Source organism: Lepus europaeus, chromosome 2 (assembly GCF_033115175.1).
Source record: "Lepus europaeus isolate LE1 chromosome 2, mLepTim1.pri, whole genome shotgun sequence".
In the NCBI taxonomy this organism is placed as follows: domain Eukaryota; kingdom Metazoa; phylum Chordata; class Mammalia; order Lagomorpha; family Leporidae; genus Lepus; species Lepus europaeus.
In genome coordinates, this window is record NC_084828.1 from 123,444,628 (window position 1) to 123,461,101 (window position 16,474).

Here is a 16,474-nt window from a genome sequence, read left to right on the forward strand (position 1 = left end):
AAGGGCAGGAGTTCATGCTTTTCAAGACTCTTGTGTCTCCCCAGCGAGTTTTCAGTCTATGCTTGCTCGCCTGACGTATATGGGGAATACTGATAATTCCCATCTGTCTGTTCCATGTTCAAACAGTACAGAAGACTGTACAAGCTAAAGGAATCATCAAATTGGAAGAAACCTAGGGATTGATTGTTCCTGTCTCAATTCCTTGATTTCTCTGTTGAAGAATCTAAAACCCCGAGAGAAATGGACAAGTCCAAGGTTGCATTCTTTGCTTATGAGTTACAGGAATCCAAAGCTTAAAGCAGCTCTATGGTTTGTCTCTAATAATACTATTGCCATTGACAAAATAGACTAATCTCTGAAAACCAATTGCCTTCTTCAGATAAAAAAAAAAGAGTGGATTTGCTCCTTAACATCTCTTAAATTTACAACGAGATGACATGAGCTAGTTTTATAAAACATTTTATTTACAGTAGAGCTTTACAAAAATAGTTTTCATAAAATTAATACAAACCCATTTTTCAATATAACTTATACAGCTATCTGCTCAGGAATTTGACATTCGATTATAACACAAAAACTACATTTCTATTTGTTAAGTCACCTTGTGGTATAAATATGTTTTTAATCATCATTTTTTGTAATAAGGTACATGTCAAGAACAATGAACAATGGACAACACATCTTATTTTTGTTTTTCTTCCAATCTAAAATTCATCTCTGGCCAAAGCAAAGTAGAACAATGATCCGCCTGTTCAACAATACAGTCCTTTTTAATTATTTCAGAGTTTATCTGACAGAGGCACAGCATTAATCTGAAAGCACCATGGCGTAAAGTCTAGAAACAATATCCCCAAAGCTTTCTCCAATGTCTGCTCTTCAACTGTTTATTCAGTATTTTGCCAAGCTAAATAAAGATCAATCTCAACTCTTTGCTTCGTTAGTCTCAAGTGTTCTTATTATGCTTTGAGGTTTGTAGACCTTCCCAATCGGCATTTATGTGAAATGTGAGTTTCTTCTTTGGCTTCAAGTCGAGCTTCACAGCACTTAGGAAACATACTGGGCTCCGCCGTGTGGCTGGATCTCTGTGACGCCCCACCCCACAACATTTCCCCGGATGTGACAGGACTCTGCTCCTCCGCTCTTGCGTATCTCTTCATTGCTGAGAACGTGATCCCAGATGTTGAAGCCCGTGAGTCTCCCAGAAAAGGACAAGGTTTCATCAAAGCCCCCGCCGACACAGCAGCCATTCTTTTCTTGGCCCAGCTGCAAGATTCCTCCCTCAGGAACAACGTGACCTGCGGCCACGTCCACAGTGGTAGCCACCAGTTCCCCGTGCACCCACAAGGTCGCATGCCCGCTCGCTGAGTCCCAGGTGCTGCACAGGTGGGTCCACCTTCCCAGGGAAACCACGGTGTCAGCCAGCAGCTTGTTCTCCTCTCCGCCCACCACAAACACTATGGACTGATGGCTGAGATACAGCTGGATCTCATAGGGATTCCTCTTGGTGCCGTAGGAAAACAGGATGGTTTTGTTTAACACGTCTGTGGCTTTGACCCAAATACAGGCGCTAAAGGACTCAAGCTTCATAGGTCTCACAGGATGCACGCTTCCAAATATCTTCTTGGAACGCATGGGGAATAAGATAGCTGTTTCACAGCCTGGGGTAGCAACAAAGTAAGACAAAGTGTGAGAGAAAATCGAAGTTCATTCGGATCTATTCTGGCATTGAGCTATCTTAACATGAGCATTTTAATGACAGTAATGGAAAACTATATGCAGTATCACATTGTGACCTAAGGAGCGTCAGATGTAATTTCTATAAAGATGAGAATAAAGAAAGCCAATCTTCTTACCCAGCGAAGCATCTGAATGGGAAAGAAAGAACACAATAGAAAGTCCAAACCCCGGCCGGCACCGTGGCTTAACGGGCTAATCCTCCGCCTTGCGGCGCCGGCACACCAGGTTCTAGTCCCGGTTGGGGCGCCGGATTCTATCCTGGTTGCCCCTCTTCCAGGCCAGCTCTCTGCTATGGCCCGGGAAGGCAGTGGAGGATGGCCCAAGTGCTTGGGTCCTGCACCCGCATGGGAGACCAGGAGAAGCACCTGGCTCCTGGCTTCAGATTGGCGCGGTGCGCTGGCCGCAGCGGCCATTGGAGGGTGAACCAACGGCAAAAGGAAGACCTTTCTCTCTGTCTCTCTCTCACTATCCACTCTGCCTGTCAAAAAAAAAAAAAAAAAAAAACAACAACAACAACAAAAAAAGAAAGTCTAAACCCCTAAAATAATAAAACCTTGTGCATCACCTCCTCCCCTCTCAATTAGCATATTTTCTGTTACTGCCTTTTAAAAATGCTGAATCATTGTGAGTTAAACTCCAATAGTAATTCTATAGTTCAAGAATTAGAGCCCAACTGTGACCCTCTCCTTGTCTTGACTACGTTCCTTGAATAATAAACTGGTGAGATTCAATGGACCTACTTCTCTCCATTTAGCCATTACTAACACACATTATTAAAGAAAATGCTAGAATAGTGATGTCATTTGAAAACCCATGTTCTCAGATATTTGTGAACTTTACAAAGTTTGTAGAGAATACCTTTGAAAGGCAACAATGTAAATAATGCTGACTAATGTCTATCGGATATTCATTCTGTGAGTATCTGCACCAAATACTGTTCTGATCACTTTTAAACACCATTTTAATCCACCCTCCTATCAACACTAACAGGTAGTCTTTTCCCATTGTAAAGATGAGAAAACTGAGGCAAATAAAACTTAATCTGTGTCTACATAGCTGGCAAGTGGTAAAAGCAGGGTTTGGACTTGGAGGTTTGGTTGCAGAGGCCATACCCTAAGCCACCCACTATGAAGCCTCTTACTACCAGAACCCTTGTTTTGGCTAGAGTACTCAAGTTCACAGTACTAATGAGTACAGTGTAGCTTGTGCTAAACCTCATAATCTCTCCAGGCTTCTTAGTGTTACCTATAAAAGGACCTCCTATTCTGCTCCCCAATATTCTACAAATCTGTAAGCAACAAGTAAGCAGCACTCAAGAAGAACTAGGTAGACCAAGGATGTGCTTAAAAGCTCTTACTTTGTCCACATGCTTATAAATATTTGAGCAGAAAAAGTAAACATTTAAGAGAAATGAATGCCTCCCAGGAGCCTGCTGGGAGGACATGTTTCTATTAAGGAACACTTAGGAGAAGGGAGACTCTCGAACTTGAGTTTGAGAGTGCAGCGAAACTCCACCTCTCTCCTTCTCTAGGACACGTGGCTGGCCCGGGAGGTGGAGAAGCTGAAGTGCAGATCTTCTAGGCTCTGGGGAATGGTGATGCTGAAATGTCCAACAGAAGAGTTCTGCCCTCTCTGATTAGACAAGGGTACTTCAAAAAGTATGTGGAAACTGGAATTAAAAGATTACATTGGAGAAAAAACTTTTTGAAATTCATGCGGCTTTTTCATAGTACACCTTTTCATGAACATTTTGAACACTCCCTGTTTGCATGAATTTCAAAATTTTTGCACCAAAATAAATTTCTTTTAATCCCATTTCCCACAAACTTTTTGAAGTACCCTCATATATAGAAAAGGAAATAATTTTCCTAATAAATTAGTGCTGGCTATGCACTTTGTAAAAGCCTAAAGAAGGGGTGCTGTAAGACAGATTTGAAAAGCAAACCCCCAGAGCAGTTAAAGCCTAACTAGTGAGTGACAGAAGTTGCAGGAACCCCTTATCCACGTAAAATATAGTAAACTTACATTGAGCTCTGTCCGAGAAACATTAAACAAATATGGGGCGTATCCTTTAGTTATAGAAAATAGTGACATTCAAAAAACCATGTAGAAGGAACTGTGGTACTAAATCACAAGATTTGAGCTGTCCCTCTTTGTTATTAACTTTTTCAGTAAATTTTTCAAAGTTTTTTTTTATTATTAGTTTTTAATGAAGCATTGGGTCTTTTTCAAGATGAAATTGCTAGGTTGATTTTTTTCGCTAGTTGCATTAATTAAATAAAGATCATGGAACAAAAGATTACTTTCTCCATGGGCATTTGAGATATGCTGGTCTCTGAAAAGTTCCAGTACAGTAGTGTTCAAGACAGCGCCCACTGCAATCTAGTTAACGTATTTCCTGTTTCAATAAGCCCAGGCAGTAAGAATTGCATTCCAGAGTGAGCGCTGATTCTGCCTGGGAGACCCAGCTTCCCCCTGTGCTGTACTGGCTCCAGGAGCTCATGGAGTAGAACCGCATGTTGGCAGTTTTTTGTTGGCTTCTTTTGGGGATCAGAAGCTTTCTCATAGAATAACTTTTAATGAATAGGTTTTGCTGATTATATTATCAAAGACCAAACAAAATTAAAACCAAGTTTTTAGGAGACCAACAACAGAATGATCAGGCATCCTGTAGGAGCCAAGCTGGCAGAAGACCAAGAGACAAGAAATCAGGGCCTGTGGGTAAAGTTGTGTTGGATGTCACAAGAGTCAACATTTTAGAATTCAAAAATACATTCCTCTTCTCTCCTCCTATACAGAGGTGAAGGTGGAAATCAGGGTGACTTTTTGGCTTTTCAAGTATGTTATGCAAGCAATGACTTTACACAGCTTGCAAAACACAAGAAATTTCATCCACTAAAACAGCCACAGAGTTAAAATGTTGGCCCTACCACTTTCATTAAGGATCTTTTGTATATTTCAAAAAGTTCCTGAAATGGGTATAATGAGAAATGGGCGTCCATTTTTGTCCACCAAAATGAACTTACCTCGAATTCCATTTTCCATTAACTTTTTGAAACACTTTAGTATGTGATATTATGCTCTTTACCCTCTGAAGGCCTAGTAACATTTAAGGAAATGTGCTTACTGCTGATAACCAGTCCTCGGATAGCTCAGAAAGCCTAATATTCTGATAAGACTTCTGCTTTGAAATGAAACTTGCTGTCACACATGGTTCTTCCCTCACCGCATCCGATTAGACGTGTTTGATTGGAAATGCGAGGAAGTGAGGCGCGTTCATAATTGTTTTTCTGTGTGTGAGACTCTGGGGGATGGGGGGGATGTTAAGTTATATTTTTTTGCACAGGAGACTGATTTCCTAATATAATCCACAAATGGTTGTCTTATCAGGATTTCTTAGAGTTTTGATTTATAATGGAATAGCGCTGGGCTCCAAATCATCTGTTTTTTTTCTTTTAACCAATTTTGAAATGGAGATTCGTGTAGTGTCACATGGCACTTGGACACTTTGCTTCTGGTTTGAACAGTCCCCTGATTCTCCAAATCCCTAGGGTGGGCAGGGTCGCGCACACGGATTGGCTCCTACACCTGCCTGTTCCACGTTGGCTCCTAAACCGCACCCCCTCGGATCTCCGCTGTCGCGGGAATTCCACAGCCCCCTGGCGGGTGGCCCTGACCCTCCGGGGATCAGGTTCAGCCTCCAGGCTCCAGCGCTGGCAGAGGGGTTGGAAAAACATCCCTAAAAGTTAGCCCGGCCCCTGAAATAGCGCGGGAAACCAGAGCTCCTCTAAAGAGAGGGGCAGGATAAAATTAGAAGACGTGGAAATCCCTAACGGAGGGGGAAGCTGGGCAGCGAGAGGGGTCACGATGGTGACCGCCCCGGGGAGCTCCTGCCGCGCCTGGCAGGATCGGGTGTCAGGGGCCCTCCACGTCTCTTTCAAGACCGATGGCCACGGCCACGGCCAGCGCTTTCCTCCGGGCTCCTCGGGGGCTAAAGAACACTCTTTAAAGCTTGGTTCTCCGCCTCGTAGGGTGTGTCGGGGCTGTGTGACCGCGCAGGCAGAAAAGAGGTGTGTCTGCGTGCTTCCCCCCTGGCGGTGCCCTGGGTGGTGGCCGCCCCGCTGCCCGCTCTGCGCCCGCGGAACAAAGCGGCCCGGAGAGGTCCCGCCGCGCCTGCGCCCCTTACCTGCAGGCAGCCAGCGCCCGGCCGCCCAGCCCTGCACGGCGCGCAGGTCGGCTCGCGTCCGCCGCAGCTCCTCCAGCACCGCGCCCAAGGCGCTCCCCGCCTCGTCCCGCCGCCGCGCCTCCGCGTCCTCCAGGCGCGCCAGCCTGCGGCCCGCATCGCGGCTGGCCGGCAGCAGCTCGTCCAGCGCCCGGGCCAGCCTGGCCTCCGAGGACGCCGCCGGTGCGCACGGCCGGCCCAGGCTGCCCGCGAGCCGGCCCAGCTCCGCCCGCAGCCTCTGCAGCTCGCCGCGGAGCACCTCGTCGGTGGCCTGCAGCAGCATGCCCTCCCGCATCTGCGAGTTCTCCAGCATGACGAAGAGCTTGTCCCACTCGGAGTGCTCAGGGCCGCAGTCGCACGGCGTGGCTGGGGAGCAGGACACACACGCGTTACCGCCTGCCTTGGGCACGCTTTGTAGGTCACCTCCCTTGGTGGTCCCAAGTTACAGCCCGTCCCCGGCAACCCCCTTTCCCTAAAGGACATCTCCAGAAAAACAGCATGTACATATCTCAAAAAAGACCCAGAAACCCACTCAGTCAGGGACAGATGGAGTTAAACTCCATGAAGTTGCCGCCTGGATAGCCAAAGCAGCTATTTCACATCATTCAACCCGTTTTGTGTATGCAGCAGGAATAACTGCTCAGAGCCTCTCTCTTTAGCGCTTCTCTCTTGTACAAAATAAACTGCAAGACTTAGCTCGTTTAACTGGCTGCAAAGTGCAGATGGAGTATTCCGACCAACAGAGGTGGCTCGCATGGTTAGGGCTAGCAGAGAAACGGTTAAAAGGAACTTACGCTCCTCAGTGGGATGGAGTCCATTGTCTATTTCGTTGTCCAAATTCAAGTACATGAGTTCATAATCGTGGGAGTCCTCGGCCAGCGCTGCGGTCCAGAGAGCCCCGAGCAGAACCGCGAGGAGCTGCATCGCTGGAGACGAAGTTCTTCCCGCGGCTGGCAGGAGGCTCCCGAGTGAGCGGAGCTGAGCAGAGGGAGTGAGAGTGGGAGACAGGAGCCGGGAGCCCTTAATAAATGCTGGGGAAAAGCCTGAATGGGGCTGAATGAGTAATGCCGGTGGCACCGCGCTAACGGGAGTTCCCCTGGATTTGGGGGGAGGGGGCCGGGTGGGAGGGCGAGGGAGATGTGGAAGTTGCACAATATTGAACCGCAGAGGTTTGCGCTGCGTTCAGAGAACCGGGAGGAGGGTCAGAGAGGGGAAGAGGAGAGAAAGCAGAGCGGGCTTGGGCCGGCCCCCTGAGGATTAGCTGATGTAACTTGAATTGGTACCGCTGGGGGGTGAAGCGGGGGTAGGGGGAGAAAGAATCCAGTGAGCACAGAGGCGTGAAGGCAAATCATCATTTCAGCATTTTTGTGTGTGCTTCTGTTATTTCGCAGCCTGTTCCGGGCAGGAAACTTTGTGCACTGTTCCTGGGCACACTGTTTTACAGGTTAAGCAATGAAAATGACGCTCTGATTCCAAGCCGAACCAACACCCTAAGAACTTCTGAGTGGAGTGGTCAGGTTCATTCTGGGCTATCTGTTCTCTTTCTGGAGCTACACCCATCCTTTTACAAGCACTCTGCCCTACTGACAAACAACATAGTACAGCTGATAAACCCCAAACGCAAAACAGCTCAGGGAAGGGAATAAAAACTACGGTAACCTGATCTTATGTGGACCTTGTGTTGTTCTCCAAGGCTAAGTAAAATCTGCTTCTGACAACTCCTGCTTCGGAGTCTGTAAGGGTCTCAGTCACCCCATCTGTTAGTACAGGAGGTCAAGATCAGCTGAAAACTCCTGTGCACACTAGCTAGAAATGTGATAACAACAAGCAGTAACAACTTGAAACATACAGGTGAGCTCCTAATATAGTAAAGGAAATTTCTGGACCTGAACCCAGGGAACAGAGTGAGCAGTAGGGGAATGGGTTGGTGGAGGGCCGCTCTGGAGTGGGGCTCACCACTTCTATGACCACTGCTGTGTTTAAACAGTGTTTGTGCAGGTGTTAAACCTCAGCGTCACACAGGGTGGAAACTGAATCCAATTCTGGTATTTAGAGGTGGGCCTTTGGACCTTAGGTCATGGGGAGGTTCTCACAAAGCCAAGTGGGGCCCTGCCTCTCCCCCGCCTCTCTCTCTCTTTGTTTGTTGCCTCTCCGCATGCATGATTCTTCCTCTGCCCAGTTCAGCCATTCCCAACTGCCACCTCTACCTGCCACTGTTACCATAAGCCAAATTAATGGGGCCACCTTATCTTGGCCTTCAACCTCCAAAACGGAGCTAAACAACCTCCCTTTCTCCCCCCACCCCTTTTTCTAATATCTAAAGTTAGTTTCCTCCAGTATTTCATTTCTTTTTTTAAAAAAGATTTATTTATGTATTTATTTGACAGGCAGAGTTACAGACAGTGAGAGAGACAGAGAGAAAGGTTTTCCTTCTGTTGGTTCACACCCCAAATGGCCGCTATGGCAGAGCTATGCAGATCCAAAGCCAGGAGCCAGGTGTTTCCTACTGGTCTCCCATGCAGGTGCAGGGGCCCAAGCACTTGGGCCATCCTCCACTGCCTTCCCGGGCCACAGCAGAGAGCTGGACAGGAAGAAAAGCAAGCGGGACTAGAACCTGGCACCTATATGGGATGCCGGCGCTGCAGGCGGAGGATTAACCTTGTGAGCCACGGCGCCAGCCCGAGTATTTCATGTCAATAATGAAAAGCTGACTAAGACAGTCACCAGGTTTGGGTGACCATGCGGCAGCAAAGCTGAGGCCTAGGGTGGGGAGTTAGAAGGGAGACCCTCAGGGAGATCAAGAGCCTCCAAGGGTTACATGGTGGGTTTCAGGAGCTGTGAGCTCACTCTGTCCTTGCACTTGTGTCTGTGACTGATCTCCACCAGGTCCCCGAGAGTTTGTGACTTTGGACCTGCCTACAACATATTGAGAAGACAAATGTACTAGCTGCCAGACTAAACGGCGAATTCACAATCGAAGATGTTTAAACCCACATGGAAAGAATTTGCCATAATTGGGAATCGGCAGAAACCACAAAAGGACTAGACAACCCTCTGCCTAAGAACTTCACTTTTGTAAATTATCAGCCAAAAAATAAAAAATAAGCGTACTTAAGATTATTTATGATATAAAAGAATGAGAAAAGAATGACCCTTGTCCAAAAGAAAAAGACTAGGTGGATTTTTGAAGGACCAAGGATCATTTTTAAAAGTTCATTGAAATTTTAAAAGACCAAGAAATGGATTAAACGGCAAATTTGGTAAAGCTGAAGAGAATATTAATGAACTGGAGGACAGGTACAAGGAGGTAATCCATAGTTTACTGCCTTTATGTTCAATATTCCAAACTCCTCTCATTGCCCAAGAGGATAGTAGAGAGACTAAGTCAAACAAAGAACTTTGACTGAATCAATAGAAACAGTGGAGGGAAGATCTCAGACAAAGCAAGATAAATAAGAAGCAAAATACTAAAGTGATAAAAGTAAGGCCAAAACACCAATAACCACCATAAATGGCAAAGAGACACACTTTCCAGGCTGTCAGATAGGAATATTTTAAAAATCCAACCATAGGTTGCTTGAAAAAACCATGCATAAAGTATAAGAAAGTAGAAACATTGCAATTCATGGCTGGCATTGCGGCATAGCAGGCTGGACCGGTGCTTGCGATGCCCATGTCCCATGTCAGTGTGCCTGCTCAACCCCTGACTACTCTGCTTCCGATCCAGCTTCCTGTTAACATACCTGGGATGGCCACTGCTAACCATGCGGGAGACCTGGATGGTGTTCTGGCTCCTAGCTCGGGTCTAGGCCAGACTTGGCTGTTGCAGTCACTTCTAGAGTGAACCAGCAAAGAAAGATTTTTTTCTCTCTCTCTGACTCTCCCTTTCTCTTATTCTGCCTTTCAAATGAGTAAATAAATCTTTTAAAATATTGAAATTTAAAAAATCAAAAGAAGAGAGGATGGAGGGAACAAATCAGGCAAATGCTATTTTAAAAAGCTAGCATAGCTATCAGTGAAAAATAGATCTTAGGCTGAAAAAAAGAGAATAATTAAATTATGATTAAAACACTTCTAGGAAGATATCTCAGACTTACCTAGTAGCATAGTTTCAAAGACACAATTTCAAAATATATATGTCAAAGATTGAGAGAATTTTAACAAGAAATTGACAGATCTATAGTCCTAGAGGGAGATTTAGAAGATAACCAAGTCCACCTCTGTCACATCTGATCATTCAAATGTGGAAAAAGTGCTAAGGGATACAGAAACTTGAACTACATAATTTCAAATTTAATATAAAGAAATATACAGAGAATTGCTGGGACAGTTTGATAGACAAGTTCTACCAAACATTCAAGAAATATATAATCACCATTTTACATAATCTACTTAAGAGAACAGAGTGTGCTGGAATGTACTAAATTATTTTTATACGTCTAATAACTTTGATACCAAAAAGAGACAAGGTCTTGTAATAAGGGAAAGTTGCACCTGGTCTCATTTAACAACATAGATGCAAGAGCTCCAAATAAAACATTAGCCCAACCAACCCAGCACTGCCGCATAAAAGTACATCATAATCAAACTGAGTTTCTCCCAAGACTGCAACATTGGTTAAATGTTAGAATACCTCTTGATTTCTCCCATTAGCAGTTTTAAGAAGAATCATATCATGTCAACAGATGAGAGAGGTAAACCTGGAATAGACAAACGATTTTCAAGAACAAAAAAAAATAATAAACAGGGGCTGGTGCCATGGTGCACTTGGTTAATCCTCCACCTGCAGCACTGGCATCCCATATGGGTTCCGTTTCTGGTCCTGGTTGCTCCTCTTCCAGTCCAGCTCTCTGCTGTGGCCCGGGAAGGCAGTGGATGATGGCCCAAGTGCCTGAGCCCTGCACCCGCATGGAAGACCAGGGGGAAACACTTGGCTCCTGGCTACGGATCAGCACAGCTCCGGCCATTGCGGCCACTTGGGGAGTGAACCAATGGAAGGAAGACCTTTCTCCCTGTCTCTCTCTCTCTCTCTCTCTCTCACTGTCTGTAACTCTGCCTGTCAAATAAATAAATAAAATCTTAAATAATAATAATAATAATAAACTGTAAAGTAAAAAATGTGAAATGTGAAAAAAGTTAACAAAAATGTGTCTGCAGAGTAAGGAATTTTCACAAATTAATTAGGAACATGCACATATAGAAAATATGCAAAAGATATGAATGGACAAATCACAGGAGAGACTATGATTTGTAAATATGTGTACAAAAGGTGCTCAATCTCACAAGTAATTAAGAAAATCAAAGTGAGAACCAAAAAAATTAGTATCTTATAACCCCACCAGATTAGTAAAACCCAATGTCTGTCAACACCAAATGTTGCTAAGAATGTGAAGGGACAGGACCCACTCTGTTGGGTGGGAGTGTGAATTGTTAAAATATGGGCAGAAGAATGCCCCCCAGAGACGTCCACATCCTAATTCCTAGGCCCTGTGAACAAGTAATAGTGCGTTTCAGATAGAATTAAGCTTGCTATATAAAATAGATCACCCTCGGTTGTTTGGGTGGGCCCAGTCTACTCACAGGGGTCCTTAACAGTGGAAGAAGGAGGCCGAAGACAGAATCAGAGCAAGAGATGTGCTGACAAAGGCAGGATCAGAGATGCCATGTGGCTGGCTTTGAGGGTGGAAGAAGGGGCCATGCCACAAATCAAGACAGTGCGTGCCTATAGGTATTGGCAAAAAACAAGGAAACGTATGCTCTCCCAGATCCTCCAGAACGGCACCCAGCCTGTGCACCGCTGGATTTTAGCCCAGGGAGACTCATGCCAGATTTCTGAACTACAGAAACATAAGGTAACAACTTTGTGCTATTTTAGGCCACTATGTGAAAATTTCTTATGACAGCTATAGCAAACTAATGCAATCGTTTGCAGAGGAATTTTGGAACATCTAAAAACCCAATTTCGAGGGACATCCTCATTGCTTTGCTATTATGGGGTCCAGGGACCATCAGCATCTTCTGAGAGCTTATTAGAAATTCAGATTCAAAAGCTCTACCCCAAAACTGAGGCAGCATTTGTTTAACAGGATGTCACATGATTTCTTTGCATGTTAAACTCAGAAGTGCTTCCATGGGGAATATCTCCCACATATGTACAAACAGGTTGAAAATGCAGCACTATTGAAAAAGCATAGAGTGTATGAATAAGTTATTAAATAACTATACAATGGAATACCATACAGCTGTGAAAATAAACAAAGGAGAGGTTTTGGAGGTAAAAGTTCAATAATATTGAATAGAAAAAAAAAATGTCATGGGGCCAGTGCTGTGGCGCAGTGGGTTAAAGCCCTGGCCTGAAGCACCAGCATCCCATATGGGCACCAGTTCTAGTCCCCACTGCTCCTCTTCCAATCCAGCTCTCTGCTATGGCCTGGAAAAGTAGCAGAAGATGGCTCAAGTGCTCAGCCCCTGCACCCACATGGGAGACCTGGAAGAAGCTCCTGGTTCCTGGCTTCAGATTGGCTCAGCTCTGGCCATTGTGGCTATCTAGGGAGTGAACAAGCGGATGGAAGACCTCTCTCTCAGTATCTACCTCTCTCTGCAACTCTGTCTTTCAAATAAATAAAATAAATCTTTAAAAAAAAATAAAAGAAAAAATATGTTAAAAAATATGTGCAGTGTGATACTAGCATATACATTTCTTTAAAATGATTATTTATGTATTTAAGAGGCAATATTATAGACAGAAAGAGGGAGAGACAGAGAGAGATGTCTTCCATCTGCTGGTTCACTCCCCAGATGGCTGTTGCTGAGCTGATCTGAAGGCAGGAGTTAGGAGCCTCTTCCAGGTCTCCTATGTGGGTGTAGGGCCCCAACAATTTGGGTCATCTTCCACTGCTTCCCCAGGCACATAAGCAGGGAGCTGGCTCAGAAGTGGAGCAGCCATGACTCAAAACGGTGCCCATATGGGATACTGGCACCACAGGTGGAGGCTTAACCTACTATGCCATAGCACCAGCAAGAGCATATGCTTAAAAAAAATTATTTGAAAGGCAGAGTGACAAAGAGAGAAGGAGAAAAAGAAGGAGAAAGAAATATTCTATCCACTGGTTCACTCTCCAAATGGCCACAAAAGTCAGGGCTGGGCCAGGCTGAAGCCAGGAGGTAGGAACTCCATCCACAGCTCCCATGTAGGTGGCAGGGATTGCTTTCCCAGGCACATCAGCAGAAAGCTGGATTGGAAACCAAGCAGCTGGGACTCAAACCAGCCCTGTGACAAGGGATGCTGGTGACGGTGACATAGGTGGTGGCTTAGCCTGCTGTGTTAAAATGCTGGCCCTTCAAATACATTTTAAAGCATGCGAAACAACACTATAGAATGTTACTGAAGGATAATCACAGGAAGATGATGGAAGGAAAAGAAACGGATGGGGGCAGGCACTGTGGCACAGCAGGTTAATGCCTTGGCCTGAAAGCGCTGGCATCCCATATGGGTGCCAGTTCAAGTCCCAGCAGCTTTGCTTCCAATCCAGTTCTCTGCTATGGCCTGGGAAAGCAGTAGAAGATGGTCCAAGTCTTTGGGACCCTGCACCTGTGTGGGAGACCCAGAAGAAGCTCCTGGCTCCTGGTTTCCAATGGGTGCAGCTCCAGCCCTTGCGGTCATTTGGGGAGTGAACCAGTGGATGGAAGACCTCTCTCTCTCTCTTTCTCTGCCTCTTCCTCTCTGTAACTCTGCCTTTCAAATAAATAAATAAATCTTAAAAAAAAAAAAAAGGAAATGTATGGGAAGGGAAGCCATCAGTGCACAAGATGAAGCTTGGACAAAGCCAGTTGGTGTTGGTGGGTACAAAAGTGTTCCTTGTGTCCTTAGCTGCATGGATTGAGTGGCTTGAAATATTTCATAATCAAAATTTCCATTGCATTACTTCATGAATTGAATACACAGGATTTCTACACGTAGGAATGTTTAATCAGTTTCTAATCCCAAAAAAGTTCTTCTGTGTCTATTTTATATTTTTTTTATCAAAATTCAAGTCAGCTGAAAATGACTAATCTGAGATTTTTTTCTCTTCAGTCTTTCCAGGGCCGTTAGCGAACGCTGTACCAAAAAGTCATACACCAGTGTCTTGTCTTAGATTCCAACTGCAGTCTCACTTACCATGCTCTTTATTGGCTGATCAAAATGTCCACTTGACTAGGTTCTATAACTTAAATGTGTTCTGTACAAATTGAGTAATACATTAAAAAGTGCTATTAATTAAGAAGAAGCTCTTAGTAAGAAAAAAAAAAAAAGGGAAACAGGATAAATTGTTGAAAACAAATACTGATAGAAACATCTTCCTCTTCTTAAGAAAACCTCAACAGTTCCAGTGCAATAGGTTGTGCTTGGAGGGCGTAAGACTAAGATGTGTTTGAAACTTAGTCTATGAACTGAGTGCAAAGAACAATTCTTGTTAGTCGCTGTCTCTCAAATACATTCGAGTTTACCCAGAGTCACCTGATCAGTGAACTTAGAGGCTGATATTCTGACAGTGCTGGCCTTCTTTCATTGAGCGTTTTATCTAAATACCCTTAATGCACAGTCATGCACCCATCATTTAACAAAGGTCCACGTGTGTGTAACTCCTGCTTAATTGATTCTTTCTGTGTGCATCTTCCATTTACAAAGCCAAACTTAAAACAAAAGTAGAGTCAAGAAAACCCTTGCTCAAGAAAACAACTCCTCTGAGGCATTTAAGTACTTGAGAGGATTTTGAGAAAAATCCATACCATAAAGTGATAAGCAGATGTTTCCCATATGTTGTTTGCAGATAAGTCGTGTCGCTTTTGTAATATATTTTTTCATGAGGTTTGCCATTTTAAATCCAGTTGTCTATACATATCTTCAAGACAAATCACATGTGACAAACAAGCCAAGTCTAAACATCCCTTGAAATAGTGCAGAAATTGGGGATTTGAATTTACATGGCCACTTTTTAAACTCTTCATAAAACTAAGGCATAGTTTCCATATGTCTGTCGTCTAAATCCTGCCTCCACAGCTCAGGAATGTGCCTGCATTCCTCTGCGCTCTTTTTGTTTCAGTTTTATTTGGGTTCATGCTTATGGCACTGCTTAGTTTTCATTTCAACATCATCCAAATGTTGTTTCTCATCAGGAATTCTTTATCAGAACCATTTCCTTCTCAAGGGTGTGGTCTGGTTACTGTCAAATGTTCCTCTATCCCCCATGGTGTGTTACTCAGGAAAAATTTTCATTAAATAACAATGCTGATCGTATCATACAATATTCCCTTTTATGGAATTAGTTTAAATCATAATTTGATGATGTTTTAGAATAAGTTATTGTGTTATTTTTAGCAGACTTGGCTGTCGGCTTTTGCTAAGTAGTATGTGAGTAAGTGCAAAAGTTATTGCAATGACAATAATGTTATTTTCATGATAAAGTCATCATTCCCTCTATTGTTCCCTGCTCAGGTAATGCCATGCTGCTGAGGGTGTTGCCTGCCGTGTATGAAAAGCAACCTCAGCCCATTAACAGACACCTGCCAGAACTCCTGGCCTTGATGTCTCAGCTGGAACAACCAGAACAGTATCATCTACTACGGCTTTTGCATGTAGCAGCAAAGAGAAAACAATTGGAGGTAAAGAGTCCATTTCATACACCATGGTCTACAGCTTTCTGGGTACGGGAGCTCGGTGTCTGCTTAGCATTTCCTCCCTCATACATCTGCACACTTCTATCCTCAAATGAAGGCACTCATTTCTCTGTGTGTGTGTGTGGGTGTGGGTGTGTATAGAATGAGGTATTGGCTTATGCAATGATGGAGATGGAGAAGTCCCACAGTCTGTTGCTTACCAACTGGAGCCCCAGGAAAGCTGGTAATGTAGTATGAGTCCAACACCAAAAGACCCTGATCTGGAAGACTAACGGTTTGAGTCCCAGTCGCAGGCCTGGAGAAGGCTAAATCTCCCAGCTCATGCAATCAGGCAGAGATAAGTTCCCTCCTGCTCCAGCTTTTTGTTCTATTCAGGCCCTCAGTCAATTGGATGACACCTACCCATGGTGAAGGGACAATTCCATTCAAATGCTAAGCCCCTCTAGAAACATCCCCACAGACACACCCCAAAAATAACGTTTAACCAAATTTTCTGGGCACCCCATACCCAGTCCAATTGACACACAAAATTAGCCATCACAGATCCCGTGATGAACAGTAATGAGTGTGCACACCTGTAGCCATCGCAAGGTTGCTTTACTGAAAGTTTAATTCACCCTGCAGTTCTTGGAGGACATTCAGGCAAGGTAAAGGGAAAGGCCTACACAGGGCATGATGTGTGAGCAAATTAGCCCATGTTGAAAGCAAAGCCTTGTTTTCTAGATAGTGAATCAGTTGTTCTTTGCAGTCAAGCAAAAGATTGCAACAATTGGGATGCCTGTGATTGTCAGTAATAGAACACCCAACCTATACAGATTCAACAATGAAAGGAACCATAGCTAATGTTATGGGGAAAAA

At 44.4% G+C, this 16,474-nt stretch overlaps 2 protein-coding genes across 3 annotated transcripts in view; one reads left to right on the top strand and one right to left on the bottom strand.

The window, feature by feature from the left end:
- Positions 1–16,474, top strand: part of VEPH1 (ventricular zone expressed PH domain containing 1) — a 260,419-nt gene that overhangs the window by 66,028 nt on the left and 177,917 nt on the right. For both annotated transcript variants that reach the window (XM_062178364.1, XM_062178372.1), the window contains exon 4: positions 15,435–15,601. In XM_062178364.1, the coding sequence (XP_062034348.1) occupies positions 15,435–15,601 (167 nt within the window). The remainder of the gene's footprint in view (positions 1–15,434; positions 15,602–16,474) is intronic.
- Positions 495–6,998, bottom strand: PTX3 (pentraxin 3). Its single transcript, XM_062212602.1, has 3 exons — positions 6,754–6,998; positions 5,924–6,325; positions 495–1,658 (listed from the first exon to the last, which is right to left on the bottom strand). The coding sequence occupies exons 1-3, from the start codon at positions 6,881–6,883 to the stop codon at positions 1,045–1,047; spliced, it is 1,146 nt and encodes a 381-aa protein (XP_062068586.1). The 5' UTR covers positions 6,884–6,998; the 3' UTR covers positions 495–1,044.